Source organism: Medicago truncatula, chromosome 4, assembly GCF_003473485.1.
Source record: "Medicago truncatula cultivar Jemalong A17 chromosome 4, MtrunA17r5.0-ANR, whole genome shotgun sequence".
Lineage (NCBI taxonomy): Eukaryota > Viridiplantae > Streptophyta > Magnoliopsida > Fabales > Fabaceae > Medicago > Medicago truncatula.
In genome coordinates, this window is record NC_053045.1 from 64,075,039 (window position 1) to 64,092,796 (window position 17,758).

The window sequence follows — 17,758 nt, forward strand, 5'->3', positions numbered from 1 at the left end:
AACACTCAACTAGTTTGCCCCCTTTCAAGTTGGAGATTTGGATTAAAATCTCCCGTCACAAAATACACTAACTAAAACTTAACTTTCAACAATAAAGAATTGAAACGATCATAACAATACCGATAAAACCGAAACAATAGTAATTCAACAAAAATCAATTAGAATGAAGTATCGGAGAGGTGAACACTGGCAGCAGTTTTATAGATACTTTGTGAACCTCTTGCTGCCGCCTCCAAAACAGAGACACTAACTCTGTCGGTTCCACACCCATGGGCTTTTGCTCCAACGACCCAGGCCCAATGCAAGGTCTCATGACACTTTTTGGCTTAACTTTTCCCACCCTATCATCTACTTGCGTGCCTTACTCTTTTTTTTCTTTCGAAAATACCCTATGTCCAGGGGTTTTAAAATCCGAAACATATTGTTAGGCATTTTTGGATTTTAGAATCCGAATTAAAATGAACTATTGTTTTTGTGTTGTATTTGATAGCAAATGTCTCTACTGTCCCCACATAAACTGCAAAGCAATTGTATGGATTGTATGAATGATCAATGAGGATGGTGATACGCTGCAAAGAAGCGGGATCTGTTTGGGTGTGAGGTTGGTTTGTCTTGGTGTAAGGTTGACCATCAAGGTCTCTTTCGCTCTAGAAAGGAAACAAACATTACTACGCCCCCCTCCTCCCACCATCCTTCTCTCCTTCCCCCTCCATCTTCTTGCACCGCATGCTTTGCTTTAGGTTTTTAATAGACTAACATTAGGTTTGAATATTTTATGTAATTAGTTTTAAGCTTAAGCTTAAACTTTATTTTATTGTAAATGTATTGATATATTAATAAAATGTAAGCTTTTATGTTGTATAATTTTGTCATTTTAATTTTGTTTATATTTACAATTATTATATGTTTTTGTCATTTATATTTATGTCATCGAAATAATTTAAACCGCCGTCTATTTGCGACTCAGCATATGGAACGACACATCAGTCTCGTTTGCCATGTCATCATCCGTTTACCATATAGACGTTTTTGTAATAGATGATGACGGTATGGATCAAAACCAAAACGCATACAACTTACAAGGGTTGTTTTAAAACAAAAAAGATAGAAGGACTAAAACAATACAAAAAAAAAAAAAAACACGTGCATGAACGATTCACCTATTTAAACCAAAAAGTTAGAATATTGTCTTTCTTACCTTAAAGACGGTGAATATATGCAGGTATGCTATTTTTCGAGAATAAAAACACCACTAATTGATCCCGAAGAGTTTACAACCGTTGGATCAATGATTTGTTGGAATATACTTGAGTGGAAATAAAATTGGATGGGTGCAGCTACATGTAGTATTTATTTCTCTAGGAAGAAGTGTACACAACACTCTTCTTGAATGAATATTCTCAAATGCCGTCAAATTCGTAACTATACTCAAGTTTGAACTCTTTTAGTATTTCTCGCTGAATCCTTGATTTTGTCACACATTTTATACACACTCAAGTTCGTAACCATACTCAAATTCTGTCAAAAAAGAAAAAAGAACCCTAATCCTCATAAAAACCTTATTAACCTAAGCCATCAAATCTAATCTTCCCCTACCTTCATAAATCAAAAAACGACCATCACAAAGCAGCCACACAGAAAGTAAAAGAAGAAGAACAACAACAATGAGGTTGAGTAAACTGGTTGCTTTCAGAAACACAGAAAGAAAAGGAAGAAGAAGAAGACGAAGAAACACAACTGTGACAGCTGTAAATAATTGTTATTTATCTGATAATTGTTGGGAATATGTCTTCACATTTCTGATCAACGACAATCCTCGCTACTTGAAATCTCTCTCAACCGTCTCCAAACAGTTTCTCTCAGTCACCAAACTCTTCTCTCTAATTATCCTCTATCAAACTTGCACTTTCCTCCCTCGTCTCTTCCAAAGGTTCACCTACATTACCTACCTTGATCTTAGTTCCTACAACGGTGACCTCAACGCACTTCTCTGCCAAATACCTTTTCCATTAAATATCACTTCGCTCAATCTCTCCAACCAACCTATCATCCCCGCTACTGGCTTACGAGCTTTCTCCCAAAATATTACAACTTTGAATTCTCTCATTTGTTCCAACATTGCTTCTCTACGTAACAATGACCTTGTTCTTATTTCTGATTGCTTCCCTTTCCTTGAAGAACTTGACTTCAGTAGTAGTAATCCTTTCGCTAGTAGAGATTTTGATATGAATGTTTGGGTAAAGACTATGGCAATGGTGCTTCCTAAGCTCCGCAAGGTTAATCTCTCGGGTTATTATAATATAGACGACTCGTCACTTTTGCATTTATGTAAGAATTGTGAGTTTCTTGAAGAGGTTATGATGTTGAAATGTCCATTTTTAACTCATGATGGTGTCGCTTCTGCTATCCGTGAGAGACCTACTTTGAAGTCTCTATCCGTTAGATGGAGAACAAATGGAAGCCATGACAACATTGGTTCAAACTTCATTGGCTCGTTGGTGAGTTTGAATGGCTTAACTTGTCTTAATTTGTCGTCTTTGCGCATCTCGGATGAATTGCTTTTTTCTATTGCAATGGGAGGTCTTCCTTTGAGAAGACTTGTCCTCCAAAATTGCACCGGCTATAATTATGTTGGAATATACTCTTTGTTATCCAAGTGTCGTATACAACATTTGGATCTTCAAAATGCCACGTTTATGAATGATCACGATGTCGCAGAGTTGTCTTTGTTTCTTGGTGATTTGGTGTCTATAAACCTTAGTGAATGTAGCATGCTCACAGACTCGGCCATGTTTGCACTCGTTAGGAATTGTCCTTCACTTATTGAGGTCAAAATGGAACACACAAGTTTGGGGGAAAAGAGTGTAGATAATTCTAATTTTTCGATGGATTGTGTTTTAAACCATCAATTAAAGTCACTCCATTTAGCTTGCAATTTTCAGTTACTAAATGAAAACATCATATTGTTTGCTTCCATTTTCCCCAATTTGCAATTTCTTGATTTGAGCTCCTGCCATAACATATCTGAAGAAGGTATTTGTGAAGTTCTAAGGAGATGTTGTAAGGTTAGACATTTGAATTTAGCCTACTGTTCAAGAGTGAAACTACTTAGAATAAACTTTAAAGTTCCTGAATTAGAGGTGTTTAACTTGTCACATACATGTGTTGATGATGAAACACTCTATATGATCTCAAAGAATTGTTGTGGGCTTTTACAACTGTTTCTGGAAAATTGTGATGAAGTCACAGAGAATGGTGTGAAACATGTAGTCGAAAACTGCACACAACTCAGAGAAGTCGATTTGGGGGTTGTGATAATGTGAATGCCAATGTTACTGCATCGGTGGTGTTTTCAAGCACGTCATTAAGAAAGGTAACTGCTCCACCTCATTTTAGAATCAGCGATAGAGAGGAAACTCTTGTAGCGTCAAGGATGTCTTGTTTTCCAACATTTTGAATGTATCCTGCTAAAGTTTGAACTCTAACTTGTAAGATATTTTTGTTTTCAGATTTTTTTCTTGGTAAACGAAAAGTTATCCTCTACGTGCAACTATGAAGACTAATCCCTCGAGGTAATTGAGATCCATTTAAGAGGCTAACCTCTACAAATACATGTTTTTCCATATGCACCAGCAAATGATCAAACTTTGGAGCAAATAGTTAGAGACCCAAATATCTACCACTTGTGCCACATTATGTCAGTGTTTTAAGATTTACTTCTAAGAGAAATTACTTTTCTTTAAATGTCAACTTACAAATGTGTATTTACTTATCACTATGCATTATAATGTAATTTGTTGGGTGTTATATGCAATTTTAATTTTTATTGTTTTTCTTCAATTTGCCTTAAAGTATATTACTCGAAGAAGATTCTTGCATCATGCTTATTACAGCCCTCATTGGCAGTATGAGTTTTGCATACTTGTTATAACATGCTGCATTTGTTTTTTCTAGCAAGTAACAATTTTAAACATAAATTTAGGTGTTTGAGGCAAGACTTTTTGTCCAGGTTACATAATCCATTAAGATGTTCAATGTATGTATGATATTCTTGCCATATGTTTGCCATCTAACAGCAGAATTAACTAAGAAAAGGGTTTAATTGATCATATTTAGCAGCCTAATTGGGTATGGTTTTTTAAAATTGCACACCATCTTTGCACATGTTATAATCATTAGTAAAAAATAGTACAAAATTTCATGGTTTTCTCCATTCGTAACCCTGCCGTCGCAACTTCAACTCTGCCATAATTATTCCCCTCAGCCGTCTCTGCTTGCATTTCAGCTAGGTCAGTTTCTTTATTTTTAAATTTCTTTGGCTTATTTCTTCTGATTTACACTGTTAATTTTGTTTATTTCTTGTGTGGATGAGAAAAACACAAAGTTGCTCTAACACATCTCAAACTTTCATTGCCTTCAAAGTTCCGCATTTGTTTTTCATTCTTGCACTACTGATCGATTGCGATATCCTGTAATAACACCAATAAGTGGGTTTTATTGTGAAGATCATGACTGGTATTATCTTTTCAACTTCAATTCTTCATCATTTTTAAATTTTATTTTCTGTCATGATCGGTTTGTATTGGTTTTCCTGTGTTGTGGAACTTGTAAGATAATTACATGTTTCTAAGAACTGATTATTTGATGTAATTCAAGTCATATATGCATTTACCTAGGTTGAAAAAAAAAGTTGGATGTGATTTTATTTTTTAATTCCCTTTGTTGGGGGTCTTTTGTGATGCTGAACTGCCAAGGGATATTACTGTATCAATTGAGAGTATTTCACATCTAAAAGCCATGGTTAAATGGAGAAATTTTTGCTTCATTTGCTTGCTTGTCTATAAAAGAAGAGGTGACAAGAAACAAAGCCTTGTATCCATTTTCATTTTCCCATCAAAGTTGTACATTATTCACATTTGCATCATTTTATTCCCCTTTAACCAATTTGTCCACTGTTTCAAATTTGATGGGGGGTTTAGGAATGAAGCTCTTATTTTAGCAGGTGTATCAGGGAGTAAAAGTTTGACAGCTTTATTCTCGTGTCTAGGACCCATGTTTTCCTTGCTTAATTATGCAGGTTGTGGGTGGGGCGTGATTGGCATTTTGTTCTTAGTTTTGATTGTGCAGTTTTGTTTCATAGGATCTTTCTTGCTATGTTAGTTTGTGGCTGGATTGAGTTTTCTTTGCCACATCCTTTTAATCGAATATTGTTACTTTTCCTAGCTTTTTTTTCCGCTATGATTATTTTTGTAGATCTGTTATTGCTCCAAACTGCTGAATCAAATAAAGATATATTCACACCTGATATCACAGTATTCAGTGCTCCATTTTTTAAACTCAAGCTGGCTTAAAAGATTTGCCGCAACTTTGAATATACGGGGTAATACATCACCATAAACTCATATAACCGCAAAGCATCAACTTTTCCACAAAACTGAAATTCCTCTTCAAAAACCACTCCCGATCAAAGACATAACAACGTTCGATTTTCCTAGTAACATATTTTTAATGAAAATTTTCCCTCCGCACATCCTAAGTGAAATATATGAGCACTATCCCCTGACCATTGTAGTCAAGATCGAGTGCTGGTTCGTAGGATCATACGATCCTACATCCACGGCACCTCAATCGTGCTTTGACTTTAAGTCAAGTTCGTTTTTGATGTGTTTGCTCTGTTTTTCTTCTGTTTCCTCTGGTTTTTTGTTTGTTTCCTCTATTATTTTGCTTGGTTCCTCTGTTTTCCCTCTATTTTCTCTGGTTTTATTTTCTCAACTCTATCAACAACCTACCGATCCTACTTATAAATCGTGTTACGACCCACATGTTTATGATATTTCACCAGCCTACCAATCCTACTTAGAAACTCGAACCTGACTACATTGCCCCTGACCTTTGTGGTGCGGAAGATGATGAGTTATCCCATAGCTCTTGGCCATGACGCTTCGTTACTCCTCCTGACATCAGTAACTGTGTGGTCCTATAATCAAGTAAGTAGCAAGTAGCCCAGATGTATTTGGTGGTAGTGCTGCTTCAGGCCAAGTAATTGCAGCTATGAAGCTTACACTGATTGGATTCAACCATGAATTTCTGTCCTGAGTAGTATATGCAAGGCTTCTGTATGATGAATGAAGTGACTCAGTTCAACATGATTGGCATTTATTCCTGTTTGAATTGCTGAATTTGTAGTTTTTGATACTAATGCTACTTGTTGGTTTGAGATTTTATTGAGTAAACGATGGCTTGTTGGTGAAGGTTACACTTGTTCATATTTTATTTTTCTATGAAACATGATCATTCATATCTTCACGGCAATATTAGTGGCAATACCATTGTAGATTTGTAGTGGACTATTTAAGCATTCTATGCAAGTGTTTTATGTAGACTGTTCAATCAAATTTTATCATTTAGATATTATTGTAAGTGTTTTATAAATATTTTAAATTTAATTATTTTATTCATATCCTTCCAAGACGTAAAAAAAAAATAAAAAAAATCCCATGAAATATCCTGGAACATTCTTTTTTCAGAGGAAATATCCTACAACATGATAATAGCGTGTCTAACTAAACTTTGCAATATCCTGGAATATTTATTTAATCATCTAACACCTGGTGTAAGGCTTAATTTTTTAATATTTTTGAAGGAAGTGTTTGGCTCAATTGATCAAGTTTGTTCAATATTAAAGACACGGATAATACTATTTTTCGTGGGGATCAGTAAATCCTGGCCGTGACTTCGGCATATCAACCATGATACCAAACACATGATATTTTTGTTACCTGATAAAGAAAAAACACATGATAAACTATATATGTAGCAAAATTGTACCACCAGAATTCTGAGAGTAGACTAAACTTATAAATTCTAGAGTATGTTGCATACACGAGAAATCAACCGAGGAAGAGGTAACAGGTTATACAAGAGTAGTAAACAAAACTTGAGCACCATGTACCTCTTGCTTTTGAATGTAGGAGTAAGGAATTAAACAAGAAAGCAAAATGAGTACGTTACTCATCTCAATCAGTTAAATAAGTAAATCTCACATTTTCCTTCATTTCAGAATTGACATTTACAAAAAGTTGAGATTCTGCAGACTACATAATAACCTGCTAAAAGGAACATGTTGGAAATAGAGCTAAATCTCAAAGTTTATATATGGAAAAACTTTGGATACCATACATTATGCTAATACTAAGGTACTAGTAAAACAGGTAACGAAAAATAAAGGTCAGTTACACCTAACACATCCAAGCAGAAGAAGTGGCCATAGCTCTTTTCATCCAACCAAGATAGAGAGCACCATCTCTATGTTCAAGCCAATAATTTTGATGGAAGTCCTTCAACATATTTTGGACAGAATGCATCACTGAAGAACTCAATTGGCATTGTCTAAATCCTGCCATGGAAAATCTCGACCTCCACTTCCCAAAAACTTCATGCCTCTCCACCCTCTCAATCCCCTCACAGGCTATCATGTTGACAATGTCCCGTGCCACACAGTTCTGCTCCACACTAATCCGCTTCTTATCGTCTTTGGTGCAAGCAACATCTATTGATTCAAACATAGCTGTGTAAAAATCCATTGTCTCCACAAACCTTTGAAAGAAAGGAGAAGTATTTGTGTTGGATTCTTGCTCAACAAGGGTAACAACCTTTGGCGACAAACTCTTAACCAATCTCAACAATCTGTCTCTATGATTCTCTATGCTTACACTTTCATCCGGCATATGGTGCAAACTAAAGGGAAAATTTACGGCGAGGGCTTCTCCAGGACTAACTCTAAGATTTTCACGTTGAACTTCGCAACCGGACATTGCAGCGCTGTGGAACTCAAACAGAACTCCACGAGACCTGGCAAAGTTTGAAAGTTGTTCTCCTACAATCTGAAGTCCTCCACCGCGCGCATGAAATGATTGTGAATCATCGACCCCTGTTATTCGAATAAAAGGTGGTCCACCGGGCCTACGTGCGAGCGCTTCAATAAGCATTTGCCATTGTGTTCCCTGTGCGATTTGGAAATCAATTATATGAATCCTGGATTCATTTGCCATTGCTTCAGAAATAACAGCATTTGCAGATATGTATGCAAACTTAAAATATGGACAAATCTGATACAGCATGTGCATGTAAGTCATTAGCTCTTTGCTCGTTGGTTGTTCACATTTCAACGACTTGTAGATCAAGCTTCCAGACAATTCTAATCTTGCTCTAAGCCCTTCCAACAAGTAAGCACTTAACCTCTGGATTGGATCGCCAGCAACCGATACCATCTTCACCAATACATTGTCCATCCAGCCTCTTGCTGTTGGAATATCACCATCAGAGACAGCTTGTGCACATAGCAAGAGGACTTCTTTCATGTCAAGCTTTGGAATGTTTTCAGCAATCAGATCCCAATTATATTTAGCTGATGGAGATGCTCCGTGGAGGTTAGTCTCCATGCAGCTGCCGTAACTGTCAACAATATCAAAATCCTCAGGCCCCAACAATGAATTCTCTATTTCTCTAAGTTTGTGCTTCAAATCATTCCCATCGTCAACACTGGACATACCACTTATCGGGGATCCATAGGTGTTGTCAGGTGATTGGTGGTGATCTGAATGGCATGATTGAGACTCTTGTGGAGAAAATGGAGTCCTGTTAGAGGATACACTGGCATAGGAAGGAGAATCACAGTCAATGAAACCGGTGATTTCTGGGTATGATTCCAGGGTGAAGCGTTGCGGCTTGTAGGTTTCGAAAGAAAGATCAGTTCCCTGGCTGCTGCTACCATCTCTATCACCACATAGATTGGTTTGTAGGTAAATGCCCTGAGCAGGTTGGTGATAGAAACCGAGACCAGATGAATTTGGCCTTTGCTGAGACATTTGCATCTTGAAATAATTATTTACTCAGCCGGAAAAGGAAATTGGAATAGCAAGTAGTCAATCTTATCGTAAAGAAAAAAGGTTATTCCCAACAGAGAACTGGTTGACTAGTTAGTCCCTAGTTATGCAGAAGATTTATGAGGAATCACCATTTTGGCAATCAGCTAGATGCAAAAATGATCACCAACTACAGTTGAGAAATGTATTTAAGAAACAGAACCTGCATAACAAAATAAAACTGTTAAGGAAACTTCAACAATGATTAAACAAAAAGCAAAGACATCAATGAAAACAGCTTGACAGCGAAAAATCTAAACAATAATGAATGATATGTTGAAGAAAACTAAGTTCAAGCTAAATTGTGACACACAAGATTCTAAATCAAAATCAAATTGATCCATATAACAACAAAAGAGATACACAGTTAAAAAGATGAGATCACTCAGTGTCTGATTTGATTACATTTAATCACACTTTTATTTTCTCGAACTAGTATCGGTATATTGAAAATTATTTCTATGCAAAATCTGAATTCCAATTGAGGATCCAAAATAATTTCTCATATCTCATAGATTTACATCATTATTCTTTAAAAAAAAAAAAAAAAAAAAACAATCATGGTAAGGAAACATCATCATAGAAGAAGAATTTCTAATATTGAATAGGTAAAATAAAAAAAAAGGAAAAAATAATAAAAGAGATATAAAAAGTTCAGTTTCACAAGTTACATGATTCTTTCTTTCTTTTTATGGAAACTTGAAAAAAGTAGCAGAGACATGTAATAGCAACCTAAGAAGACTAAGAATAATTTAAGAAGTGTCTGGTGAAAACAAACATACCTGTTGCTTGTGTATTTGAGTTAGAAACTGGATTGGTGGTGGTTGCTTCTTTCAACTCAAGAAGAAGAGAAGAGTCTTTAACTTCACCTAAATCTCACCTAAGGACTATTATGATTTGGATTTGGATTAGAAATCACTTAAAGCATTTGATTTAATATAAGGTGATATATATAACGTATAATAGGACAAAGATAAATGTTTATTTAATAATATTACACGTTTTTGAGTAGAAGATTCCACCTCACTCGGTTGAGTTGTTGTTGAATACTGTTTAGTTTTGGTGGGGTAGCCTTGAATTGAAATGAAACAAAGGAAGGAACTTGGAACTGACCTCAGCTTCAAAAACGAGTAGAGTAGTGTTAGTATTCATCACTTCTTTTAATACTTATAACTATTTTTGTTTTATAATAATATACTTACTTTTTATTACGAAATTAAAATACTTACAAATCACATGGTTGGCACTGCATGATGACGGCAGTGTGTCGTATACTCATGACAACTGAACGCGTTTTCTCGCAAACGTAACCTTCTTTTGCATTACTTTTTTCTTACTTACATTTTACCACAATAATTATATGTGATTTAGAAATTAGAAAAAAACATAATTAGGCTCATCTTTTTCTCCTTTAGAAAAAAACTTGGTACCACCTAAAATACAAAACTAGGAGAAGAAGAATTGAGGTTGCATATAGACTTAACAAATTAGGTTTCAATTTAGTTGAAAATGTGTCCATATTTAAAATCCGACAATGTCTCAAGTAATATTACATACGATATGTATAATGTCCACATTCATTGGTTGATCTCACACCCCAATGTGATTTTATATAGATAAAATCTAGAATTTCATTGAAGAGTTTCTCGTGGCAACACATTGATACAGAATTATTTTAACCAATGGTTTAAATTTATACTTTATACAACTAAAATCTTTTAAGAGAAAAAAGTGGTTAAATACCGCGTTTCTTTAATGCTTAACCAGGAGACAAAAAAAATTGATCACAAATATGAGTCGGAATTTACTTCATTTAATAAAGAGAAAAAGGCAATGAAGATCTCCAATTGCTTTCTATACAATACATTTTTGTACAATAATAACCGTCAAAACAGACAACAGTGTGGAGCACTCAGCAACTCTTTTTCTTTTGAGACAAAAAGAAAAGGCAGAAGTTGTGTTTTTTTTTTTGGATGAGGATAAGTTAACGGCAGAGGAAGAAAGGACAATTTTATTAATTATTTTAACTTTATCTTTTGAGTGTATGTAGAAATGTATACTTTTCTTTTTAGATTCATCTTTCCATCTCAAAAGACCATAATGACATAATTAAAGTTGCCAAAGATGATCATGTTTGAGCTTTTTGACATGTTCCTTCACAATGCCTGATAATTTTGTAATTTTTTTAGTAAATCATGGGGCATGCATGGATTTGATCCCTACCATAAACCATTGATCTCTTAAAAAATAATAAAATATATACCATCGGTTTGATGTACCATCCTACTACTAAGATGAGCAAAAGCACAACTGTACACATGGTCATTGGCAATTAAGACATAACCATTCAACAAAACCAACAAAATTTGCTATAAATTAAACAAAAATAACAAGAGGAGTCTTGTAAAATAAAATGAAATGGTCTTTCAAATCCAATTGAAAGATAAGTAATGGAAACTCATACATGAGAAAGCAAGTATGTGATTCATTCTCCCACAATGCCTTAACTCACAATTATTTTCCTCAGGGGCATAAAACCATGACAAAAAACACTTTGTCCCTGGTGACTTCATTATCTAGACCAACAAATCTCATTGAGCCTCAAGAACAAGTGTGGATGCAGCCATTATTATCTGTTGAGTCACTGCCTTGTCAAGTTTTTATTTTTCCTGCAAATCATCTCAATCATGTTTCAATGGTCATGTAGCCTCTAGAGAAGGTACATAAGATACCTTCTTTAAGGTTCCTTTCTTCCAACCAGGATTTCTCTACCACCAACAAGTGGTATATAGCCCGGGTGATGGGATTTGATTCAGGTACACAGTTTTTGTATCAAAGTTTTTCCTAGTTATGGATTTGGGGAATTCTATGGTGAAGTCATTAAATTGACTTTTTCAGAGAAGTTATCCTACATTCAATAATAATGCGCCAAATTGTTGAATGATGTCATGTGTGTTGACTGTTGTATGGTATATACCGTGTATCTGCTCAATATGCACCACCGTAGACTAGCTTTTTTGAACTATCAGATTAAGCAATTCACTAGTGTTATTGTGTTCATAATTAATCTCCTTTTTGATTTTTTCTTCCTTCTATTTCAAAAAATATTTAAATAAACCTTTTTATAAAAAAATATTTCATTATTAAAAATAAATAAACCAAGGAAGATTATGAACATCATCACCATCTTCATACCTTCATCATCTTTTTTATTGAACAAAAAACAAAATAACTACTCAAATACATCTCCAAATAACATGAATCTCAATATTTTCTTCATCTCCATTTTCTAATCAACACAAAAGTCAATTACCCTAATTTAAATCCAACTCTTGATGGACACAAGTAGAGTGTTAATTGCGGCTGCTATGCGACAATATATACTCTCAGTGGATTAGTTGCAGAATTATACAGATTGAATCAAGAGCAGCTATGCTTTTAGTTAATTTCCAGCAATTAAAAAGTAATTTTTTTATTAAATTGAGACGACAAATCTCTATGATAGATGCACAAAAGAAGTGATGTGGTCAGGCTGGAAATTAGTATGTCCATCATGTTATTGGTTCAGCGAGTACTCGTTTATGGGGCAACAATATTGGTTAAAGTATCAACGACGTGAATTGAGAGGAAAAATATAGTTATCGTAAACATGGTGACTTTAACCCAATCCATTTTTTCAATTTTAATTTAAAACAATTTATATAATCATCATTTTCGTCTTAATAGTTTTTAGGTACTCTAACTTATTTTTTTGGCTTAATAGGAAAATGTTAACATTAAAAACGTACTAATAAGTAATAATTACCATTAAAACGCCCCTAAAAAACTAGCATTTCCGTTTCTTCTTAAAAAAAAGCATTAAAAACGTATTAAGTGTGATTCAATTTATACAGCTAGCATTAAATACGTATTAAGTGTGATTGCAGAATAAAAATTATTATATTTTTTTAAAGAAGAAATATTGACATCGAAAATTTATTTAAAACAGTATCGAAAATGACTAATTAGCTCAGAAATTTGCGTTAATAACGATATCGAAAACATCTTACGTTTCAGAAAAAGAAAAAAAAAATATCAAAAACATCACACAGAAATTTACTTTAATGCATAAGTTTTTTTTATATATTATACACTTTTAAATTTTTAAAAGGAAGTCTTTTTCTTGAAAAAAAGGTTTTATATTAAATAATGACAAGTTAATTTGGAGAGTAAGAGATTGACATTTTTTTAGGCATTAATTGTATGTGGTTGAATCATGGAAAAAAAAGATAAATATTATTCATATCTTTAATATAAGATAATTATTATCATATGTTTTATTTAAATATAATTTTTTAGACAATGATTAAATATATTTTCTTAATTATAAACATTTTTTAAAATTGTATACGATAAATAAGTTTCCATAATATTGTGTGTAACCTATAATATTCTAAAAAAAACTTATGCAAAATTTAAAACAATTTAAGATATTGAGTATAAAGTATTTTATTTTTAATTTAATTCAAAAAGAAGTGTTGAATGGGAGGGAGGTCTGACCTTTGAGAGGGAAGTAGGTGTGCAAAATCAAAATTGTAACCACCATATCATCTATCTTTTAATGTCTAAAATCGAAATATATTATATATAATATATATAAGCATGTTATATCTACATTTTTTTTTTAATTATGTAATTTCATTTTTTTTTTTAATTTTTTGGATTTTTTTCTCTCTCATAAAGATGATGAATAAGTTGATGAAGATATGATATGAAGAAGATGTTGATTTAATAAAAATCTGGAAGAGAGAGAATATAAATAAATAAAGAAAGAAAAATAAAGAGGAGAGAAAATTGGTACTAGAAGAAAAATCATGTGTAGATGGTGTACCACAATAACATAGAGATCAAGTAAATCTAACTATTAAAATCATGAAATAAAGTTTTCCTTCACTTACGCTACCGTAGACCGCACTACACTGGAACATGATTAGGGTTTTTGATGTGTCATCATTTAAAATCTGATTGGCCCATTCAAACGACTTCACCGAAGAAGTCATTTTCCTGACTTCATCATAGAAGCTCCCTATGGATTTAGACTACGTGTTTTGTTAGTTGTTAATAGTTGTGTATGTAAAATTATATGAGAGTCTCATGCTTGACCAAAGATTGTTAGAATTCAAGTGTAAGTGATTAGCCACACATCGACAACAAATTAGAGATATATAAAAGAGGTAAATAAAACACTTAATTTCATAAAATTTTAGTTAGAGATCTAGTGTCAATGTCTTTTGACGATCTTTACCATTCACTCTTTATTGGTATCAATGCTCCCAAGACTCTCTAACACAAACACACAAGTAAGTAAAAGATATGTTATCAATGTTTATAAGAAATATTTAGTCTTGTAATTAAGAGGGTGACACAAACCATGTATCATCCAACAAGTATAAAATGTTATTTTTAATTAGTATATAATGCAAATAATTTTTTAAAGAAATTATTGTTTAACCTTATATTTATATAGAATCCAATGTTTAACACATCTTTTATGGTTGACATAGCGATAATGTATGTCTCAGAGCATCAACCGTCACTTCCACTATTAAAAGTTTCAAACGACCAAATAAGTTGTAAGGATAATAGATCTGATGAATGTCACAATAATGTTGTTGTCAATTTTGAAACTAAGAAAGCATCAATCATAAAAATTATTCCCGCAATAAAAGATATCAATACCAATAATGACATTGATCTGACCAACGACATTTTTATTGATCTGACCAATGACAATGTTATTGATCTGACCAGCGATGATGATTACATGCAAATCAATGATAATAATGATTTTGGAAGTTACTAGTTCTTTCAACTACTAAAACAATATCTTCATTCTTATCATCGTGCATATAATCATCATTACCGATCAAATCAATAACATTTTCACTGGTTAAATCAATAAAAATGTCACTGATCGAATCAATGACATCTTTGATATTGATAACTCTTATTACGGAAAAAAATGTTTGCGACTGAAGCTTGCGAGTTTCAGAATTGACAACAATATTATTGTGATTGTTATCATATTTACTATCATTGCAATCTATTTCATTTGAAGCTTCAAATGGTTGAAGTGATGGTTGCTGATCTAAGACATTATCACTGAATCAACGATAAAAGATGTTTAAGATGTTGAGTTCTATATAAATATAAATATAAATTAAACAGAAATAATTCTTTTAAAAATTATTTGCAATATATTGTTGGGTAACACTGATATGTGATTTGTGTTACCTTTAATTACTAGACTAGAAACATTGATGCAATTAACGTCAAAATATAGATCCCTAAAATCAAAATTTGTTGCATAAAATCAAAGGGAAGAGAAAAAAAAAATGATACTTTAATGATTAATCCTTAAAGGTCAAAAGTTTAACCACGAGCAGAACTCTGCTGAAGAAACCAAGTTGCTTGGGCTCCAGTGGCAAGGAGCTCCTTCCAAGGACGCACCCGGGGAATACCGGGTTCGATTCCCAGGGGGAACAACACTTGGTCAGTGCGCATGCCTCTACGTATGAGCCGGATTAATCGCTCACCTTTGGTGGGTCGGAAACCGGTGCGAAAGCAAAAAAAAAAAAAAAAACTCTGCTGAAGAGGAAGCTTCCCTCAAATGAAGAAAGCCTGAAACCCTAATCTTTGAAAACCCTGTTATTTTACATTTGTCTCATGACTGTTGCGTTGTGTTTAGTATATAATAAATAAATACTACGTGTTCAGATTTGTTTTTTAACATATTTTTCTTTTTTAAGGATCCACTAAAAACATTACACATGAGAAGTTTCATATATATATATATATATATATACCTAACACTACTACCAGACCCATCACTAAAAACAGCTTCTCCAACTCGAAGACCAAAACATTCACGAGATCTGACGAGGATCCCTCAACGAATCTGACAAAAATAAATAAATAAATAAATTGTCAAATAATAATCATAATAATAAATAAATAAATAATATAGGATTTGGATTACCTATCCTATCCATGGTGGCTGGAGGAATCGAGCATGGAGGATAAGGTGAGATAGGTGGTTATGGTGGTGATGTGGTGTGAAAACTCAAAGCTTGGAACTAGGAAACACAATGTTGAATCAGTTTTGAACATGACTCTGCTAAAGAGAAAGCTTCTTAAAGTTAAGAGAGCTTGGAACCATAATTTTTGAAACCCTACTTTTTTGCAATGTCAGGACTGTGTTGTGTTGTGGTGTATTTATACTATGTGCTCGGTATTTTTTGGGTAAGAAAAAATATTTTTTATTTTTTTAATTGGAAAGAAATGGTAGTACTTATCCTAATTTTTAATTGGAAAGAAATGGTAGTACTTATCCTAATTTTGGTTGTAAAAAGAAAAGGCGTGGATTTATTTATTTATTTTGAGTTTAGAAAAATATTCACTCACTTTTATTGTGGATGGCAAAGTTTGGAAAAAAATTCGATTTTCTTAAATGTAATTTTGGAACAAGATCTGATTTTTTAATTGTAATAATGAAAAGAAAAACTGCTTTTTTTAATTGTACAATATGGAGAAAAAAAATATGGAAACATGATTTTTACGGGTTATGAGTTGTGAAGAGAAGAAGAGCAGTGGACTTTGGGTATATGAATGAATGTTTTCAGAGGGATTTTCAGTGCTCTCTCATTTTCCATCCATATGTTAGTTTCATCCATTTTTATTTTTTTGGTTACAATCCATAGGTTTAATTAAGTTCAATTAAATTAAAAAATGAAGCATTTATTAAAATTAAATATAAAATAAAGTAAACCACCAAAAGGTCTCTATTTTTTTTAGGGTTCTCTCAAATAGATCTTGATTCATCATCGTGAACTTAACTCAGTTGGTATTGACAATGCTTAATATATGCAAAGTTTGATGTTCAAACCCCAACTACCACAAAAAAAAATCTTAATTCAAATTTAAAATTAGAATTCAATTCAATCACTTAATTATAAAGAATGAGAAAAAAAACAAACAAAAAGTTTCAATAGAAAATATAAAGTTTTATGGTGTTGTTTGATTCATTAGTTGACCCCATCTAATAGAATAAAATTTGGTTGTTGTTGTATAAAATATTAAATTAAAAGAAAAGGAGAGGTCTACAAAAAAATATATTAATTAAAAGAAAAAGAGAGCTCTGTCAAAATATTTAGTCTTTTTTTTAAAGAGCACGTCATAATCAAGTGTTAATACTCCTTGTCAATAAAAATGTACCACTACCAAATTGTTACCAAAAAAAATACTTTATAAAAATGATATATTAATTTTGGTATTTTGAAAAAACTCATGAGTTTTGAAAATTTTATCATATCGATTTTATATATCAATTACACATCGAGATGTACAAAAATTGTTTAACAGAGATTTTTACATTGAGACATAATTTTGGCTTCTTAAAAAAAATAAAGCACATAAAATCAAATGCAAATATTTTAATGGATTTTTACATATAAAAAATATAAAAAATGATATATTAATGTTGATATTTTTAAAAATAGTTTTCAAAATTTTATCATATCGACTTTATACATCAATTACACGTCGAGAGATAAAAAATTGTTTTTGCAGATATAAACAGATAAAATCCATAATAGATGCAATGCAAATATTTAACGGATTTACGCATGTAAAACAAACAAATATTTTATAAAAATACTACATTATTGTTAATATTTTAAAAATTCTAATGATTTTTCTTCATTTAATACTATCTATCTTAGATACCAACTACAAATGAACCCGTGGAAATGCTCAGATCTTTTACTAGTAAAAAAGGCAACCCGATGCATTGAAAG

General features: G+C 32.7%; 2 protein-coding genes and 1 long non-coding RNA gene across 3 annotated transcripts; 1 reads left to right on the forward strand and 2 right to left on the reverse strand.

Annotated features, from left to right (window-relative positions):
- The first annotated feature begins 1,664 nt into the window (after nucleotides 1-1,664).
- On the forward strand, nucleotides 1,665-5,638 carry LOC11441080 (F-box/LRR-repeat protein 2). Its single transcript, XM_003610521.3, has 2 exons — nucleotides 1,665-3,373; nucleotides 3,510-5,638. The coding sequence occupies exon 1, from the start codon at nucleotides 1,665-1,667 to the stop codon at nucleotides 3,321-3,323; it is 1,659 nt and encodes a 552-aa protein (XP_003610569.3). The 3' UTR covers nucleotides 3,324-3,373; nucleotides 3,510-5,638.
- Nucleotides 5,639-7,020: 1,382 nt separating this feature from the next.
- Nucleotides 7,021-9,857, reverse strand: LOC11439575 (scarecrow-like protein 13). Its single transcript, XM_003610523.4, has 2 exons — nucleotides 9,707-9,857; nucleotides 7,021-9,087 (listed from the first exon to the last, which is right to left on the reverse strand). The coding sequence occupies exon 2, from the start codon at nucleotides 8,871-8,873 to the stop codon at nucleotides 7,239-7,241; it is 1,635 nt and encodes a 544-aa protein (XP_003610571.1). The 5' UTR covers nucleotides 8,874-9,087; nucleotides 9,707-9,857; the 3' UTR covers nucleotides 7,021-7,238.
- A 5,717-nt stretch (nucleotides 9,858-15,574) lies between these two features.
- LOC112421030 (uncharacterized) lies at nucleotides 15,575-16,143 on the reverse strand. Its single transcript, XR_003010970.2, has 2 exons — nucleotides 15,943-16,143; nucleotides 15,575-15,861 (listed from the first exon to the last, which is right to left on the reverse strand). It is a non-coding gene; the product is annotated as an uncharacterized lncRNA (long non-coding RNA).
- Between the last annotated feature and the right edge of the window lie 1,615 nt (nucleotides 16,144-17,758).

Coding starts and splice junctions, on each gene's coding strand:
- LOC11441080 (XM_003610521.3), top strand. CDS start 1,665: ATGAGGTTGAGTAAACTGGTTGCTTTCAGAAACACAGAAAGAAAAGGA.
- LOC11439575 (XM_003610523.4), bottom strand. CDS start 8,873: ATGCAAATGTCTCAGCAAAGGCCAAATTCATCTGGTCTCGGTTTCTAT.